At 46.3% G+C, this 20,955-nt stretch overlaps 1 protein-coding gene across 2 annotated transcripts in view; it reads right to left on the reverse strand.

Moving 5' to 3' along the window:
* Positions 1-9,440: 9,440 nt before the first annotated feature.
* The window catches only part of LOC146035985 (flavin reductase (NADPH)-like), a 33,643-nt gene continuing 22,128 nt past the window's right edge, over positions 9,441-20,955 (reverse strand). For both annotated transcript variants that reach the window (XM_083159719.1, XM_083159720.1), the window contains 2 exons: positions 12,086-12,217; positions 9,441-10,729 (listed from right to left, as the gene is read on the reverse strand). In XM_083159719.1, the coding sequence (XP_083015845.1) occupies positions 10,578-10,729; positions 12,086-12,217 (284 nt within the window). In that variant the 3' untranslated portion in view covers positions 9,441-10,577. The remainder of the gene's footprint in view (positions 10,730-12,085; positions 12,218-20,955) is intronic.

Consider the following 20,955-nt stretch of genomic DNA (forward strand, 5'->3'; position numbering starts at 1 on the left):
CCTACCACTTGGGGGACATCAAAGCTTCCCCCACCCCTACCACTGGAGCATTGGTAGGGGCCCCTATTTTATTATTATTTATATACATTTGGTCTATCTATACTTTAACTGACCCGGCATATACTGGGTCACCTAGGTGTCCATCTCCGTGCTTTGCTCCGCCCCTCTGGAAACCCCCTTCTGAAAATCCTGCATTTCCCCTTGTAAACCTATACCTCAATTTGGAGCAGATGTACAAAACATCGGAAAGTGATAAAGTAGAGAGCAAGTATCAATTGACCATTGACTATAATGAGAGGTCACATTGGACTATTTACTAATAATAAAGACAGGGGGCGAAATGTAATAGGGTGCGATTTTTGGACGAGTTCCAAACTCGCCAGAAATCGCTGTGTCGATCGATGTTTTGGATGCGCTGAGATGTTACTCCGTCGGCGTCTATATTCAGAATGATTTCTGGCCAATCAGGAGCCGAGTTTCTCGGCTCCTGATTGGCCGAGAAATCATTCTGTTCACAGACGGCGAATAGGAAACATCTCAGCGCCGGGCAAAGTCCTTCAAGCCGGGTACCAGTCGGGAGCAGCGATGTCACCGGAGGTCGCCGCCGGGGAGCAGGTGAGTAGGATTTGCCTCCTTAGGTACCCCTCTGGACTACCACGGATCCCGGACCCCGGATTCTTCACGCCAGGAGCCCCGGAACCCCAGGACCAGCCCCGGAACCAGGACCAAGGCCCCGGAACCGGACTCTTCTGCCCTGGAGCCCCGGAGCCCGGACCCAGGGACCGACCTACGGGCTCAAGGTAGGTAAGTATCAGTGTGTGTGTGTTTTGTGTGTATTAAAGTTTTATTTTACGGGGGGCGTGGCTTGACCGAGCAAGTAGAAGGAGGCAGGGTGTGTGAGCTCCGTGAAACATCCTGGTAATTATCCTGTTTGTGGTCATTTGGGCACCCCTACTCTACTCACCTTTGTCCCCGATACTCTTCGGTTGCCGACGAGCTCATTCTTACTCCTGTGGGGTGTCTGGTGTGGTCGTAGCGGGATCTCCGGCCTGGCTTTCTGGCTCCTGCGTACCCGTGACTGGGCGCCATCTTGGAGGCTTCGTCCTGCAGTGAACTCCTCCAGCGGCGGCTGCTGTGCCCGCAGGACTGACTCCTGCCGATCCTGTGTGTCTGTGTCTCCTGTGGTCCGCGTGCCCTCTGGTGTGTCTGCGGCTGAGTTTGCTGCTGCTGCCAGCCTCCTACTTAGGACTGGCGGTGTGCTAGCCGCCGCCATCACTTATTAACAGCGGCAGCTCACCTGCTCTCCTCCAATCTGCTGCCCAGTGGGTATATCTCCTCCACAATGGACACATCTGTCCAACGACTCCTGATGGCCATCTACGCCTCTTCTGACAGGCTTGTTAACAAATTGGACGCATTGCGGGGAAATGTTTTCCCTGCCTCTACTGCATCTGGGGAGTATATCACTGAAGACAACAAGATCCTGCCTAGGTGCCAGGTATCAGATACCCCTGCAGCACCCATGAATGCTCTCCTGCCGGCTGAGAACTTCGGGAAGGACCAACCCAGTTCTGGAAATGTTTGCTATCCTGAAGCTATATATGTGGAAGATGCTGTGACTCATTCTGCAAATCATCCATTTTTCCTATCTATAGCTATGCGATTATGGAGACCACACTCTGTCCCTCCTGGTTGTCCCCTTGATTACCCTCCGGAACCTGGACTTGACTTTGTTATTGAGATGCGATCCGATCTGGGTCCTGAACATTGGCCGGACTAATGTTTGGTGTCACGTTGCTGTACAAGCGGCCCTTTACAATTTTGACCTCTTTTATTATTTTTCACAGTAATACACTCTCTTATATATAAAAAATGGCTGGATTAATACTGATTACCGTACTCTACATGGAGATATCCGTTCCTTTGATTGCATATCCTGTCCATTTTGCTATTCTTCAGTTAAATTCTGGTAACCCCCATATTTTTTCATTTTATAATCCTGCGTCAACTTAGCTTTCCCTATACAACCCTATGTCTTATGACACTATATATATATCCTCATTGCCATGGTTATCATATTTGTACATCCAGGTGGGAGGGCTAGACATGGTTCGGCCTAGCTTAGGGTCATAAGTCTCTAGCCCTCGCTATATCCTTTACTTAACATCCTGTGTTATTCGCAATTACCAGGTCATTGCCCCATCCAGCCCATTCGCCTACTATCCGATCATGGGGGGGGGGGGGGTTAGGGGAGGGAGGGTTAAAGGTGGGGAACATGGGAGGGTAGGTTAGTTTTTTCCTGGCACAATAAGCTAACAGAAGCTAAATGCCACTAACTTATTCTCTTTTATAGGTTAGGGGTAGGTTCTTTACGGGATCCAAGTACGCCTGAGTTGGGGGTGGGTTGTACAGGGTGGAGGGTTATATGGTAGGTTTGTTTTAAGGGCTTTTTGGGGGGGTTGTTTTGGGTAGATTTAGATAAGTAGAGGGTAGATTAGTTTTAGGATGTTTAGCAACCGGACGTCTAATATTCATTTCTGTACTTTGGGGCTTTTGTGATATTCAAATACTTTTTAATTATAACTGGTTAAGAAACGGTCGTATATGCCAACTATGCTAGATAATATTCTGTCACTATACTCTATCCTCTTTAAGATTGTCTGCCCGAATGGCGCCTTCGGGCATTGGCTTTATTTCCAACCTGAATGTAATACACCGTGCTATATTGTTAACCCTATCAAAATGTTCACTTTTGGTCTGTATTCGTTCCAATATACGAAACTATCAAACAACAACATAATTTTAACCCATATGTACACATTGTCATACATACCACGTCTGGTTGCTATGTTTCTTATTATCAAAATTTTCAATAAAAACTATTGAATTAAAAAAAAAAGTTTTATTTTACAGGGTGTCAGTGTGATTTTGTGCACTATTTTTTTCACTGCAGAACTACAAGTGCCAGCGGGCCCTTTAATGCCCCGCATGCTGGGACTTGTGGTTCCCCAAGTCCCAGCATGCGGGGTAGGCTTGCTGGGACTCATAGTTCGCCAGTAAAGAACAATAGTTTTTATCCTTTTTTTTACACAAGTCATCAGCCCGATGCCCACCGCCCAGGGGCATCGGGGACAGCCCCGGACTATCAGCATGGGCTGGTAAGTCCTGGAGGGGGGGGACCCCTTCATTGGGGGGGTCCCCACTTCCCCAGGACCCCTGCCCATGCTGACCAGCCAGGGGGTTAATGCTTTGGCCGGGGGGACTTGTATAAAAAGTCTCCCCCCGGCTGTGGCATTACCCTGCTGGCTGGTTGTGTCCGGTGCTGGTTCTTAAAATACGGGGGACCCCTAGTCATTTTGTCCCCCTTATTTTGGGAACCAGCGCCGGACCTTGAGCCTGGTGCTGGTTTTATAAAATCCAGGGAACCCCAACTTGATTGTTCCTTTGATTTTATGATACCAGCACCGGCTTTTTGAGCCCGGGGCTGGTTATGTTTAGGGGGGGGACCGCACGCCGTTTTTTTTCTTTTTTTTTGTTTTAACTATTTTTTTACAACAGAACCATGCACAGATCTCAATAATCTGTGCATGTTTCTGATAAAAGCGCCAGGCAGAACCTGGTCTATTTTTTTTGCGATTTTTAGTAAGCTTTACTAAAAATCGCAACCCATTAAATATGCGACTTCTATCCTTTTTAATGGGAAAACATCTGGATGCGATTTTTAGTCTAACTAAAAATCGCACCTTTAAAAAATGCGATTTTTCCCGCAAATCGCACCCTATAAAATATGCGATTTTCGGGAAATGGCCGAAAACGGCATATTTTGCGGGAAAAATCGCAAAAAAAAACACAACCCTATTACATTTCGCCCAGTGTTTCTATTTTACCAACATCAGTAAGGTGCTGCTCTAACAGGGCTGGGTCCCAGTCCATTATGGCTATATACAGGGCGTATATAACAGATTTATCTGCAGCTCAGCAGGATTGTAACTGGTGTCACCGTCTCATCTTATACTGAGCTATGTGTAGTGTTGTCTTATTTCCTTTCCTCCTATGTTGCTGTATAAGGAAACCTTTTAGCCCCCGACTAAGGGGAATCCCGACAGCCGAAATGCCGACAAGGGGGGGCGTGGATCGCCCCCCCTTGCAGGCTCGCTGCGCTCGCCACGCAGCGGGCCCGGAGCCTCGCTACGCTCGGCACACTCATTTATTCTCCCTCCAGGGGTGTCGTGGACACCCACGGAGGGAGAAAGTGTCGGCATTTCGGCGGTCGGGATTCCGGCGTCGGGATTCTGAACGCCGGGATCCCGACCGCCGGGATTGTAACTGCATCCCGTGCAGGGGGCCCACTGTTGCTCCTGTCATCCTCTTCCTGCCACCCACTGTTTCTCCCTGCCACCCTCTGCCTCTCCCTGTCCACTGCCATGCTGCATATTGTGAACTTGGGTTGGGTATGAGGAGAAGGGCCCAAATTATAATTTGTACCTGGGCTCACCGCCCTCAGATTCTGCTTCTGGTCCTGAACAAGTGTTGGTGGGGATAGTATTATGGAAATACAGCGTTTCCCTTTAAAATTTTAACTCATTCATTCCCACGATGCCCAGTTTACGAAGCATCTTTGGACGTCACCTATGGACGATCGTTAGATGACTTGACGTTCTGATAGAGATTAGTAGAATAGTAAAGGGCTCAGAGGAGTCACCATTAGAGAACTTCATGTACTGGGGAGAGTTATTAAGGGAGGGCCTGAGGCTCATAGGGGAGAGGGTAAGAAGATTTAGTGCATTTCATCCTACAGGGAGCGGGGAGGGTAGAGCTGGGGAGATGGCTGAGCAGAGAGGTGGGGACAGCGGGAGAGAAAGGCAGAGAGGAGGAGGAGGAGGGGGTGGGGGAGGCAGCCGAAGCATTTCCTGTATAATGAGAGGTCACATGGGGCTATTTACTAATAATACACACAGTGTCTCTCTTTTACCAACATCAGTAAGGTGGTGCTCTAACAGTGGCGGGTCCCAGTGCATTATGGCTGTATACAGGGCATATATAACAGATTTATATGCAGCTCAGCAGGATTGTAACTGGTGTCACCGTCTCATCTTATACTGAGCTATGTGTAGTGTTTCCTTTCCTCCTATGTTGCTGTATAAGGAAACCTTTTAGCCACCGACTAAGGGAATACATAATAATCTGCACATTTTGAGAGAAATCGGAAGCAAATTTGGCCTCCAACTTGGAGTCGGTTTATGGTGGGCTTGTGTCCCCCAAACTGCTGGCAGCTTACTGTTTCTGCATCAATGCTTTATATGTTTGGCGGTTTGCATTCATAACACCTAAAAAAAAAAATGTGAATGATCTGTTTTGAAATCGGATTCTATGATGATTTACACTGATACGGAGGCATAATTATCTGCGGAAATATTTTTTTATTATTATCCTTTATTGATATGGAGCCACAAGGGATCCAAAGAGCCCAATTTCAGATTACATAAATGTATAAGCAAAACAGTTGAATCCAGTAGAGGACACATCCAGTGTACATACACATTGCTGCATCAGCAGAGGACACTGCAATAAGCATCAGCGAGGCAGAAAACCGCAGGATTTGGTACTGTCAAAGATGGTTTAAGTAATGGGGCCCAAACACGGTGCAATTATTGTATGTGGTTTGAACTTTTAAATTCAAAACCCATCGCATGTAGTTTAAATTGCAATGTGTTTCTGTGGGGCTTCGATGCGATGCGAGCTTCCGCGTACTTTGCATTGCATAGTACAAAGAGTATGTGCAGGAAATAGTTTTTGTACTGTTGTACTGTTTGTACTGTTGTCACTGTTGAAGCACATTGCATATGATATGAACTAATTACATCATGTAGTTTAGTCCTGATTGTATGCAGTACAAATGGCATACGATTGAAACTGCATAGCATTGCATAGCACTGAAGTTAAAATCACATAGCATCGCATAGCACTGAAGTTCAAATTGTACAGCACTCATTGTAGAGTTCAAATCGCACCTACAACACATCGGGCACCTTAAAGGAGCCCACACACGCACCGTTGCCGGCGGTGCGATGCTGTACGATGGGGTGCGCGCTCCCGCGGCACCTCATCTACAGTACAAAAAGTATGTGCTGCACATACTTTTTGTACTAGCTTTTTCTAGCATAGCATCGCATTGCATGCACATCGTATGCACAAGGCATACGATGCGATGCTATGTGTGCTAGTTAAGCCCACAACGCACGCCGGGATCGGTGCGTGTGTGCGCTCCATAAGAGTAGGAAAAGAACATTAGGGAAGAGGGCCCTGCTCATGAGAGCTTACATTCTAAATATGACATTTCCCTCTCAATACACCTCTTTACCTACAATAATGACAAGCTGTGACATAACAGAATTGTCAGAGCTTGGCATACTTGTCTGCTTTTTAAAAAGCATTTCAGTGAGATGAATGCATGCATATCGGCACCTACTAATGCTCTTAAGAGCTGTAATCTTGCATTAAGAGCTGTCCTTTGTTTTTTTAATAGAGTAATTTTACATAGAACTTATGGGTTTAGGACCACGGGGGTGCAGGGCAGAAGCGGATCTAGACTTTTCGTCATGGGGGGGTGGTTTACTGTTTAATCTTGACCCTCCAGTCCTGACTCCTCCCCCTCCTAGTCCTGACACCTCCCCTTTCCAGCCCTGACTACTCAAATTAAACAGAAAAAGAATTTGCTAATTTTTACATAACTTGATTTTGAAAATTTCAGTCCCAGGCCCCATCATTTCTGATGGCAGCCCTGCTGCTGGGTCCGGGAATACATTACATTTTGAAAATAACAAGAGAGAGGCTGGACGATCCCACATGTTGTAAAGATCAATATTTATACCTCCCAACTGTATTTGTTCACTGGGTTGGCGGGGTGGCGGTAACCTGCTCGCTGTGCTCTGAACACATGCAGCCCAGTAAGCAGTTCTGAATCAGGCCATAAGATTTCATATTTTGGCCTTGGTATTGGGAAGATTGTATTTATGCTGCTGTTGCAGGGAACCTTGGGAATACATATGCAGAATACAGTGATATATTATGAATGATGCCCGCAGCATGTCATACAGGATGTGGTATGCTAATTAAGTGTCTGTACTGAGCCCAAGGAAGGAGGTGGGGACACTGTGACAACCACATTCTTTTGTTAAAGTTACTACGCCAAACAGCAGGGGGCTTCCCTATGCAGGAGTAGGGGAAATGATCCCGACGGTGGTACATATGCAGTGACTTTGAGAGGGGGGGGGGCGGGTACTTTTTACCCAGGCCCGGTTCTGCTGGAGGGACCCAGGTCCCATGACTCCGTAGGTAGCGAACAGGAATAGAAGGCACAGAAATTCCGTAATATAGTTATCAAACAAATGAGCTAGTAAAAACATTTGACACACAAATAGTAGGCCAGGTAGTTTAGGAGAGCAAGTGGATAATTACCCTGTATAGTGGAGAACCGGGTTTAGACAGTTCTCTCAGATCGCATGTGGGTATCAAGGGTCTCTTAGTCGGCACCGGTACACCTTCTTCCAGATCCAAGAAGCAGTGTAACATCCACGTTGCTGTCCGTTCACAATCCCTGGGCCTCTCCGACGCGTTTCTACCTCTGCTGAGGTCTTTATCAAGGAGTGTGTCAATCCCTTCCTCAATCCGGTATTTATCCTCTGGATGCCCAATCCAGGGAGTTCTAGGTGGTCACATGGTCAGGGGATCACCGCCGTTTCCTAGTGATTCTTCCGGCGGAAGTGCGGCTCCCGCACTTCCGGTTTCGAGCGCCCCACTTTCGGTATCGCCGTTCGCGACTTATTTGCGCACAAAGAGTTAGTTTAGTTCAAAGGGGGGTTCTAGGAACATGTCCTCATCAAGAGGATAAATACGGGATTGAGGAAGGGATTGACACACTCCTTGATAAAGACCTCAGCAGAGGTAGAAACGCGTCGGAGAGGCCCAGGGATTGTGAACGGACAGCAACGTGGAAATACCGGATTGAGGAAGGGATTGACACACTCCTTGATAAAGACCTCAGCAGAGGTAGAAACGCGTCGGAGAGGCCCAGGGATTGTGAACGGACAGCAACGTGGATGTTACACTGCTTCTTGGATCTGGAAGAAGGTGTACTCCCTTGCTGCAGGGAGCCGGGCAGTGGGGAGAAAAGAAAGCACAGGCTGCTGCTGCAGCACAGCCTCTCTCCCCAGCTCAGCACATGCTGCTCAGTGGTGTGTGCTGAGTGGAGGAAGGAGGCAGCAGCAGCAGTATGTCCACTCTCTCCCTGCTATTTTTTACAGGGGTGTGTCCACACTCCTCCTGTTGGTCACACGCCTTTTTTTAACCAGGGCCTGGCAGCGCTTACAGCAGCCCTGTCCATATATATACAGTACATAGAGAGGCAGCGATTGCTATAACCTGTCCAAGGGCCTGATTCAGAGTTGATCTCTGATCAGCAAATTCACAGATCGAGCAATTAAGGAATGACTGTGCATTCGGGGGCGGTAACCTGCCGCTTTCTGGGAGTGTTCGAAAAAAACGGGGGTACTTATACTTACAGCTAACCACTGAAAACGGGTGTTGTCTGATTTATAGTCACAATTATACTTTGATTAATGGGCCCCTATACCATTAGGGCTGTTTTGTGTTGTATAAGCTGATATCTTAGTCTGTGCTTTATACTCTCCCCATTTCTACTGCACTACTGAATATGTTGGAGACTACATTAAGAACACCAATAAGCACCACTGATATTTAACCACATTCATTGACCTGTCTGTGAGTAGCTGTTTGGGGCAGGAACCACTTTCCCCTCATGTGCTTGCTTGTGTTTTGTCCCAGTATGTGGTACAATGTAAGTACACACATTGTACAGGGCCAGATGTATCAAACTTCAAAAGTGATAAAATGGAAAGTGACAAATGAACAGCCAATCAGCTCCTACCTGTCATTTTTTAAACCCAGCTTGTAACAAGGCAGTTAGGAGCACGATTGACTGGTTGTTTATCACTCTGAAGCTTGATAGATCTGGCTCACACAGAGGAGTTGGAGGTATTGCAGAGAAGGAGTAGCCCTGCAGAACACTGTGTACCTTCCACCTCCCCCACTGCTGGTTGTATTGTATAGAAGACACACACCGAAAGGTGCATACACATTGAGCGATTTTTGCCAGTCTAAGAGATTTTCCTGGGGGCAGATGGCTTTCCATAGCAGGACGCTATCGAAATAACAGCAGATGAGTGGCAGCTGGCGATTATGCGGGAGTGCGAATCAGCGCGCACCGCTCATCGCTGCCACGTACGCACTGGGCGGGCTTTTCAGCGGAAAGCAGCTCAAACGACAAAACTGAGCTTTTTTTACTGTATTGCGCAATTGAATAGGTTAATCTAAAGCCAGAATATATAGAGCAAAGAACAAAACACAACCATCAGCCAAACTACTGAAAGATATTCTTATTTATTGGAAATTTACAATAAAATTCACTCTGGTTCTCTGGGGCGCATTTATCAAGTTCGCATTTACAATGCGATCTGGGCGGAATATTATCGCCCACGATCGCATTGTAAAATGTGATCACATCACCTGAATGCATCAAGTTTAAGGGTGCAGGGACAGGGCTCCGAAAGGAGCCCGTCCCTGCGAAGCCCTGACCCGGAAGCCGAGGGAGTATGCGCTGTTATGCGCTGACCCCCCCGTGACCCCGCTGACCGCACTGCCGCTCGGGCAGTGCGATATGTAGCCATAGGCTACAACGGGCTATCGCCACATAAGAATGGCGATAGCCCAGGGCTGCGATGCCGGGCTGCCCGATGTTGATACATCGGGCAGCTCTGCATCCCCCATAGAAACCTATGGGGGATGCGGCCGGCGGCGCTGCAGGGGGGGATAGCAGCAGGGATCGGAGATCCCTGCTGCGGTCCCCTTTAATACATTTAGGTGATACTTAGTATTTGCGGCTAAACGTGTGTTTTCGGGGATTTAGCTGCAAATATTGCTTGATAAATGGGCCTCTATGATAGAACGTCAAAACAGATGATAAAACACATTAAGGCATTTTAGTGCTTTAGATCTGAAAGTCTCTCATAGTTGTATGAAATTAGATCTTTGTGGGTTCTTTTAGTTTATTACAATCGGTTAGAAAACTAAACCGGGTACACAATATGCAATTTTTCTTAATGATATGCACAATAACGATATCCTTAATGATATCAACGTGCATATCGTCTAGTATGTGTGTATGTACCCATTATAATTATGCGTGCTCCTGCGGGTCATTAATGATTCCCCCTGTCACCTGAACATGCAGTCAAATATGGCGATATCGTCAGCAACTGTATGTTTGGAGGGGGTCCGGGTGATGTCATTGAATGATATCATTAAGGATATCGTTCAGTGATTTAATGCTAAATCATTCATCCTGCTGCACCGCCTATATCATTAACGATATTGGCAGTGCCAAATATTGTATAGTGTGTATCCAGCTTAAGCTTTGCTTCTGGTTTATTTCTGTGACAACTGCAGGACAGCAGTTGGGAATGTTGTTGCACAACCACCAGGGGGAGCTGTTACAAAGTCTAGTAGTCCCGGAACACGGTGACCCTCTTTCCATCGTATTCCGTGGTGGTCAGACAGCGGAGAAAGAAGTGGCTGAGGTCTTGGACGGAGATCACATCACCGCCACGCTGTTCCACGTTGATAGTGTAATCTGCAGTCAGAGGTTTACCAGCTGCCCAGATAGAATGAAAATTAAAAAAAGCGACTTAGAGCGATAAGACTGGATATAAACATGGAAGATAGGTAAAGGGGGGAAAGTATTACAACTTGGAGAGAGATAAAGTATCGACCAATTGGTTTATATAATTATTTTCAAAATACTTCCTTTAAAATAGCAGTTAGAAGCTAACTTTAGAAGCTAAGGTTTGATACATCTCACCCTCTAATGTCGTCTGTTCCTGCCCTCTCCAGCATGCACATTCGTGTACACAAGGACAATTATCATCCACACTTGTGAGCTTTGGACAATGTTCTTTGCAGGAAGGGGGGATAAGTAACAGCATCCGAGTTCCCCGGAGGTGCGGGTTGCCAGACTTTTTTCTGCCTTGTGAATGATTCCAGCTTTAAAAAAGGTCCGAAATCAGCCGCCAACCCGCACCTCCGGCAATCTCATACGCAGTTATGGCCCATGGTGTCACGGAACTCAGAGCTGTAGTTCCCCGGGTGATCTTAGAAGGTAAAGGAGGTGGAGTGACAGAGTGTAGAAATTAAAGGAGGATATATAGCTGAACCAGTTGGAATCGGAGACACAGCACTTAGTAATAGCTGAACTGGCTAGGACGAAACACTGGGCTTGGTAATAGCTGATCCTGCTCAGAGGCGTCTCATATTGTACACGGTCAGTTGATCCAACTGGAACCTTCTCAGTTGATAGGCTTCTATTGAGCAATCCATTCACCAGATCCAAGATTTCTTACTCCCTCCTCCACACTTTCCTGACCTTCCAATCACCCTCTGCCTATAGTGCATGGACTCCAGGACCTCCTCCTGGGCCATACCATCAGTTAGCTCTTATATGATGTACTAACTCCCTCCTGTACACTTAGCTGACCTTCCAATCACCCTCTGCCTATAGTGCATGGACTCCAGGACCTCCTTCTGGGCCATACCATTGTTAGCTCTTATATGATGTACTAACTCCCTCTTGTACACTTTCCTGACCTTCCAATCAGCCTCTGCCTATAGTGCATGGACTGCAGGACCTCCTCCTGGGCCATACCATCAGTTAGCTCTTATATGATGTACTATCCCCCTTTCCTGTCCTGCGTGCAGTGTAGTAAGTGTCTGGCTTTATGGGTCCAGCCGCTTACTAGACTGCATGTTCTTCCTGGATCTCTGTCAAATGAAATGTCCAGCAAGTCCCTTCATGTAGTTCTGTAGCATTTTAGGTTTAACACTCGTTGATGGAAAAGCGTATTCCACTCTATTGGCTTCATGAGTTCACATGGCACAGAACTAGCCCAAGTCATGCAGCCCACAGGATGGCATCATTAATGGTACAGAAATAGTCATACTTGCCACTAGTTACCTGAAATCTGTGGAGGTAGCACAGCCACGTAGTCCAGGCCGGAGTCCTTCAGGACCTGGTACATCCGGTTGTGGTCCTCAGTCAATGGCCGGAAATAAGAGGGGACATCGGCAATGTCCCTAAACACAAAGGCTTAAACATGAACACAGAAAAGAGCAATCATACATCTAGAAGAAACTTCATAGAAACATAGAATTTGACGGCAGATAAGAACCACTTGGCCCGTCTAGTCTGCCCCCTTTTTTTAAACATGTTACCTCAAACCATATTTGATCCTTATTGCTTTGTAAGGATATCAATATGCCTATCCCAAGCATGTTTAAATTGTACTACTGTATTTGCCTCTACCACCTCTGATAGGAGGCTATTCCACTTATCCACTACTCTTTCTGTGAAGTAATTCTTCCTCACATTTCCCCTTAATCTTCCTCCCTCTAGTTTCAGTGCATGTCCTCGTGTTCTATTGCTCCTCTTACTGGGCGGGATTCACTAATAACCCCCGCTGTACATCGCCGGCATTCGCATAGTTAATAATCGTATATGCATTAACATATGCGATTATTAACGCCAAAGCGAAGGCCGGCGATGTGCAGCGGGTTCCCCCTCCCTCCCTTCACCCTTACCCGCTGTGTGGGTGCTCCATTCCTCCTCCCTGCACTCGGAACCTGTGCAGGGAGGAGGAGGTCACTGGTCCGGCCAACACAGCAGGAGGCTGCCCGGACACAGGTAAGGGGGGTGTGGCGCTGATCGTCGGGGGGCGCGCGGGGCGGCGGGGGACGCGAAGGGAAGCCCATAGGCCCATAGCAGCCTATAACCCTAACCATACACACACACCCCGCAGCCTATAACCCTAACCATACACACACCGCAGCCTATAACCCTAATCATACACACACACCCTGCAGCCTATAACCCTAACCATACACACACACCGCAGCCTATAACCCTAACCATAAACACACACACCCCGCAGCCTATAACCCTAAACATACACACACACCGCAGCCTATAACCCTAACTATACACACACCGCAGCCTATAACCCTAATCATACACACACACCCTGCAGCCTATAACCCTAACCATACACACACACACCCCGCAGCCTATAACCCTAACCATACACACACCCCGCAGGCTATAACCCTAACCATACACACACACCACAGCCTATAACCCTAACCATACACAAACACACCGCAGCCTATAACCCTAACCATACACACACACACACACACACCGCAGCCTATAACCCTAACCATACACAAACACACCCCACAGCCTATAACCCTAACCATACACACACCCCGCAGCCTATAACCCTAACCATACACACACCCCGCAGCCTATAACCCTAACCATACACACCCACCGCAGCCTATAACCCTAACCATACACACACACCGCAGCCTATAACCCTAACCATACACACACCGCAGCCTATAACCCTAACATACACACACCCCACAGCCTATAACCCTAACCATACACAAACCCCCCGCAGCCTATAACCCTAACCATACACACACACCGCAGCGTATAACCCTAACCTTACACACACACACAGGGGCGGATCCAGGATAAAATGACAGGGGGGGAACCATGATAAAAGAGGGTTTAGGTGGGGGAGGGGCAGTGTTAGTGGTGCCAGTGTACATGCTAAGAGAGCGGCAGAGAGAGGGTGGGAATGGGATTAAAAATAGGCCCTGGCATTTAAAGTATGCAGGCCCACCATGGCGACAAAAGCGAAGGATGTAGTTGTATGCGCGCCGAAGGCGCGCTCCGGAAAAGGGGTGTGGCCACTCAACAGAGGTGTGTCCTTGAGTGTAGTCTACAACACCATATACAACTTATACACATTATGCAACAAAATACTAGACCCCTTTATACTTCCCCCTTACACATGATGCCAAATGGAATGAAACTAAATTCACATAATGCCACACAGATTGAGCCAAAATTCACATAATGCCACATGGATTGTGTCAAAATTCACATAATGCCACATGGATTGAGCCAAAATTCACATAATGCCACACGGATTGAGCCAAAATTCACATAATGCCACACGGATTGAGCCAAAATTCACATAATGCCAGATGGATTGAGCCAAAATTCACATAATGCCACATGGATTGAGCCAAAATTCACATACTGCCACACGAATTGACACGTGATAGCCACTGACAGTGGCAGAGCCTGGCTGTATTCAGAGCACTGCAGGTCCCGGCTATTTGAAATAATACCCCTTTCACACCAGAAAATGCATTCCCAGGTTGGCCCCTTTTACACCAGCCTAGTCCCTGCATTTTCTTGTGTGAGGGGGAGAGAAAACTACCCCTCCCCCCCTTTAACCAGTTATCTTATTTAACCGGCTATATCTTTGGAACCAACTGATCCATTTACATGAGACAAGTATCATATTAAAGAACTTTTGAGTGGGCTTTGAATGATTTTGGTCCAGTGAAACTGGAATGTTTGGTTCCAGAGTAATCTGCCCTCAAGGAACATGAACAGCCATGAAATTACATTTCAAAAATAAAAAAATTAGTTTACATGTAATATCTCTGGAACCGATTGACCGATATGGACCAGCCTGGTATCATATTGAAGGCCCAGCGATTTGGAATTGAATGAGATCAACCCCAAGCTTCTGTAATGCCAGGGGGGGAACTGGCAGCCGTCGGAACCGGGTGGGAGTCGGAATTGACGGGTCCCATATTATCCTATGGGGAAAAAACGTTACAGCTATGCCAGGCGATATCTCTGGTTCCCGTGGGGCTAGAGACATGGGGCTGGGCTCGTTGGAAAGCCCTGGTCCTCAGCTACAAAATGAAATGACAGGGGGGGCATGTGCCCGGGTGCCCCCCCCTGAATCCGCCACTGCACACACACCGCAGCGTATAACCCTAACCTTACACACACACAACGTAGCCTATAACACTAACCATACACACACCGCAGCCTATAACCCTAACCATACACACATCCACCCGAAGCCTATAACCCTAACTATACACACCCACCGCAGCCTATAACCCTAACCATACACACACACCCCGCAGCCTATAACCCTAACCTCACACACACCCCGCAGCCTATAACCCTAACCACACTCACACCCCGCAGCCTATAACACTAACCATACACACACCCCGCAGCCTATAACCCTAACCATACACACACACCACAGCCTAAAACCCTAACCATACACACACACACACACCGCAGCCTAAAACCCTAACCATACACACACACACACACCGCAGCCTAAAACCCTAACCATACACACACACCCCACAGACTATGGGCTAGATTCTCTAAGCATCAAGAGTGATAAACAGCCAGCCAATCAGTCCTACCTGACATGTCACACACTGTGTTTGAAAAATGTCAGACAGGAGCTGATTGGCTGGCTGTTTATCACTCTCCATTTTATCACTTTTGAAGCTTAGAGAATCTGGCCCTACACCCCTAACCATACACACATTCCGCAGCCTAATATGTCGCCACGACCCTTCCCCACAAAACAATGCCCTAAATTTTTGTCGCCTTTGGCACACAATATTCCTATTTCGAACATCAGGGGGAGCCCAAAGCTGGGCCCACAACTCGCTAGTTCCACCTCTGAGTGGAGCCAGGGTGCTGAAAAGCGTTAAAGGTGTTTCCACTTTTAAGCTAGGTACACACTGGGTGATATAGAGGTAACAATATCGACTAGTGTTAGCTGGTTAGTAAAATATCGGGATCACATCACACATGTATTTTTCCAATACCAGCCTAGGATTAAAGCAGGAGGGTTGGTCATTTATGACATACAGGTGCGGTCTGGGCCAGGGGGCAGAGTGCCATGTGCCCCCCCAGGCCGCTCTGGCTGGACCGCTGCGGGCCGCGGCCGCCTTACCTATGCTGTACACTGCCGGCGGCCATGTTCCTGTAGTCTTTTAAACATTATATTATACAGGGGGAGTTGCCTGTGGTGTCATGGCATTACTTTTATATTATACAGGGGGAGCAGCCTGAGGTGTCATGGCATTATTATTATATAGGGGGAGCAGCCTGTGGTGTCATGGCATAATGCCATGACGACACCACAGGCTGCTCCCCCTGTATAATAATAATGCCATGACACCACAGGCTGCTCCCCCTGTATAATAATAATGCCATGACACCACAGGCTGCTCCCCCTGTATAATAATAATGCCATGACACCACAGGCTGCTCCCCCTGTATAATAATTTAAGTGTCATGGCATTACTTTTATTGTATTATACAGAGGGAGCAGCCTGTGGTGTCCTGTTTTTTATACAGGGGGAGAAGCCTGTGATGTCGTTATATTTTTAATGAAAAACCTCCATTTTAATGATGCGCTGTTACTTATGGGCCAGTGCTCTGGACTTGCCCCCTGGCTAAAAGTTGCCAGCCAGCCCCTGATGACACATGACATTCTATTTAGCAAACTAGGGATGGGGATCATTAGATCAGAACCATCGGTAAAATGGTTCCGATGGTCACTATTTATCCCTTAACCATCGCTAGGTCTCCACCAATGTTTCCTCAAAAAAAATGTCTTTGTTTTTTTGCTCTTTTGCTGCTGCTGGTGGCTTACCGAGTGATAGACCCTCTGGTCAACCAACCAGCTTCAGCCCATAGGACAGGGGGCAGGCTGGTTGGCACCTTACTGGCCTTTTCCATATAACTTAATCCACTGAAATTCTATGGGCCCATAATAAATGGAGGGCCTGGATCTGTAAATCCACTTGCCATACTGTTATATATACGATACTTTTATTTCAATCACGTTTTTGTATGCGTGAAATATTTAGCAATATATATAAATCAGATTTGCAGACATGGAGGCACTGCAATATAGTAACTAAACAATGGTGCACAGCGGCACAGATAGGGTGGAGCCCGCGGAGCACAAGCTCCAGGCGCCGGAATAGCACAGGGCGCTGGAGCCATGCACTCTGCCACCGGCTCCCCCAGCTCACCCGCTCCTTGTTCCGTTACTTGTTGTGCCCGGCTGGAGCATGTCACTGCGCATGCACAGGTTTGCGCAGTGACATCATGGCGCCGCGGCAGCGGGGCCTTCCCTGCGGGTGCGGACTGTTGTGTACCTGAACAGCGGCCGGGCTTGCTGTTGGGACTCTCCTCTTGCGCTTCTCTGCTGCGGGCTCTGTCACTGGTGCGTCGGGGTGGAGTGGAGCCGCACAACTCCTGATGCGGTGGCCTCTACTTGCTGGACGCTGGTGCCATCTTTATTGGGGCGGGTAGGAGACTCTGGTGCCCTGTCCATGGGAACCACTGCCTTTAGTTCCCGGAGGCCCCCGGAGAAACCTGCTATACCGAGGTATCTGGCTGTCACTGCTCTCATATTGTGCTTTTGATAGTGGGGCTCTCATATTTGCCTCTGTCATCCCTGTGCACAGGCATTGCACTCCTGAGGCAGCTGTGGCTCCCCACTGATATTTCATCCTGCTGCTGGGAGTAATACTTTATCTATATTGCTTGGATTAAACTCTTTGTGCTGGACTTTGGAGACTTTCTGGCATACAGCATGCAGCCCCTGACAGAGAGCATGCGACCCCTGGCATTGAGTATGAAACATTGAAACCCCTGGCATTGAGCATGAAACCCGTAGTAACGAGCATGTAGGTAAGTGCCACTTATGTGGCATAATATGTAATGATCATTATGGTGTGTGGTATTATATGTAATGGGCATTATGGTGTGTGGAGCCCCGCCCGCAAGAGCCCCGTCTACTACAAACTGGGGTCGCAAACATGGGCACCGTGGAACCTAGTTACACCACTGATGGTGCAGTCACTGCAGTGTCCATAATATATTTCTTAAGAACACACTCACCTCCCCAGTCAGTGGGTAAAGTAAAGGAGCAGCTCTCAGGTATTTGATGAAAACAGCGATTTCATCCAAAAGCGCATAAAGTATGAGACGCTTCCAACAGCAGCCAATGGCAGTTTTAACTGTCACACGCCCCTGAGGAAAAGTGGCATGTGCCAGATGTAACAGCTGCTGGGTGCTGCAGAAAGCATCTGGTACATTACACCAGCCCTTCTGGAAAATAGTTCTATCTTTTACTGTTAATGTTTATAAGGGGCAGAGTCCGTCCATTGACTCATCCTCCCCCTGGGTGTTTTGTACACCCAGGTGAAAAACAATGGCCCCGGCTTTTCACTTGGGAGGCAGGCAATTTTTTAGTGAGTGCAGATGTTAGTAGTTTATATACTATAATTGAACACTCCCAAGGATCTGTGGCTTCTAAGGAATATCTTAAAAGAACTAATATGAATCCATCTTTACAAAATTTTATCTTGGAAGGCATTTTATTCATTTTAGAACATAATTATTTTACCTTCAAAGAAGATTTTTACCTTCAACAGAGGGGTACAGCCTTGGGCACCAGGTTTGCCCCATGTTATGCAAATATTTTCATGGGTTACTGGGAAGAGACTATGGTGTGGAACAACAACCCATACGGGGCAAACCTGGTGTCGTGGCTTAGATATATCGATGATATTCTTTTTATCTGGAAGGGGAGTGAGGAGGAATTAAAATCCTTCTGTGACTTTTTAAATGAAAACCTTTTTAACATTCATTTGACTTTCAATATTGATCAGAGCACTTTAAACTTTCTGGACCTAAATATGTATATCAACAATGGCAACATATGCACTAAGACATATCAAAACCCCACAGACTCTGCAGCCTACATTGGTGCAGACAGTTGCCATCATAAAAATTGGCTGAACGGGATACCGGGAGGCCAATTTAAAAGAATAAGGAGAAACTGCACGGAGAAAAGCACTTTCAATGACCAATCAATCAGAATGAAAGAAGCATTCGAAATGTGCGGTTACAAAACGGACATTGTTAACCAGGGTCTGGAAACAGCTCAAAATATTGAAAGAGAAGAACTCCTCAAACCTAAAGAAAAGAACAAACAGGACACAGAAAAAATTAAATGGGCGTTCATCACAAAATATAATTCCCAGCACAAGGAGATTGAGAAAGTTTTTAAAAAACATTGGCCGATCCTAAAACAGGATCCTGTTTTAGGGAAACTTTTACTGGATAGACCAGTCCACATCTATAGACGCTCAAAGAACTTGAGAAATAAACTAGTAAGGAGCTTATGTCCAAGCGACACTATACGACAAAGCTACAACCGCTCTAAAGGCTTCTATAGATGTGGGACATGCTTGGGATGTCGCAATACCCCGAACTGCCAAACATCCAAATATGAATCAATCTGTATAAATAAACAACAAATGAAAATCGAGGAATTTATCACTTGTAATACCTCCAATATAGTGTATGCAATTGAATGTACCTGTAACAAATTTTATATTGGACGGACCTCACGACCATTAAAAACTCGGATGGGAGAACACTTGCGCAACATAAAGAAAGGACTTGAGACTCACTCCCTTTCTACACATTTTAAAAAAGTTCACAAGAGTTCAATAAAAGAAATAAAAGGTTTTTGGGGCATCAAATTAGCTAAAGCAACGGAGAGAGATAAAAATGTTGCCAAGATCCTTGCACAAACAGAGATGAAATACATTTTTAATCTCAAAACCCTCATCCCAGGAGGACTCAATCAAGATTTTGAGATTAAGTGGTTTTTATAATGAGTTTTTATAATGAATTTTTATGAAACTTTTGAAACCCATTCTTCTCTATATTGTGCCCTTTAATATCTCTATCCCTCTTTTTAGACCATCCTTCTGACCTTTGTGTCTTTTTAATACACTTTATTCACCATTTTTAAACTATTTTAAAACAGAATATCATTTAATACATATACTGTTTTTTCCTTCTCCCTTTTTTTATAAGATTAATTCATCTCCGTCTTCAAAGTATATGAAAAAAATCCCTTTTTTTCTCTATGCACTTGTCACTTTAAAAGAAAATGTTTACAAACTTATAAAAGGTTTACATATTGCTATGAACCAATACTGCTATTTTTTATTTTATTTTAGAAACAATCTTGATCCATTTCTAGATGAAATCGCTATTAGACAAACAAAAGATGGCCGCCAGAATAGCGGATCCTAGACAAACAAAAGATGGCCGCCAGAATAGAGAATCACAAACACATATCCGGACAAAACCATGTGATCTAAAAATGGAATGCAGCATTTAGGAAGTGATGAGCCGCATATACTAAGAAACGAAAGCCGCGGCGGATATGACGTCACCGGAAGTGACGTATCGCAACTATACGGGAATACGTCACAAGAACCACGGAACTTGCTTAAAACATATCAGAACGCTGTTTTTCATAAGAGACTTATTATTTACACATCAGACTGAGTATAATTACCCAGGAAGTTGGCTGCCGGGACCCCGGAGCATGCCTAAGCTAAATCAGGACATGTCATTATTATGAGGAAGTTATTGTGTATACATTTTATATCACAGCTGCCACACATTAAATGATCAGTGTGCTATATAAACCCCTAACAGAAGAGTACCTACACACCTTGACAAAGATCTATAACAGATCAAAACGCGTTGGTGGGGACTCTTCTGTTGCCATTGCAGTGTTGGGGACTGGCTCTCATTGGAAGCGGGAAGGACATCGGGGCCCCGATTTTTTCCTGATTTTTACATCTTGGAAAATACCTGACCAAACCATTGGAGCTAAGTACCCCCATCATACTTTTATCCATGTCTATTTGTATATTTTATGAATAAAAATCATTTTAAAGGATCTACATCAGCACCTACTTTTTACTCTAGAAAATTCATTGGGAGTAAAAGAGTGGAGTAGAGAGGAAAAAAAGACCCCCATGACATACTGTTTTCCCAGTGATTCACTGTGAGTAGATTGTGTAGGAGGG

This window comes from Crinia signifera, chromosome 9, assembly GCF_055691185.1.
Source record: "Crinia signifera chromosome 9, ASM5569118v1, whole genome shotgun sequence".
Classification (NCBI taxonomy): domain Eukaryota; kingdom Metazoa; phylum Chordata; class Amphibia; order Anura; family Myobatrachidae; genus Crinia; species Crinia signifera.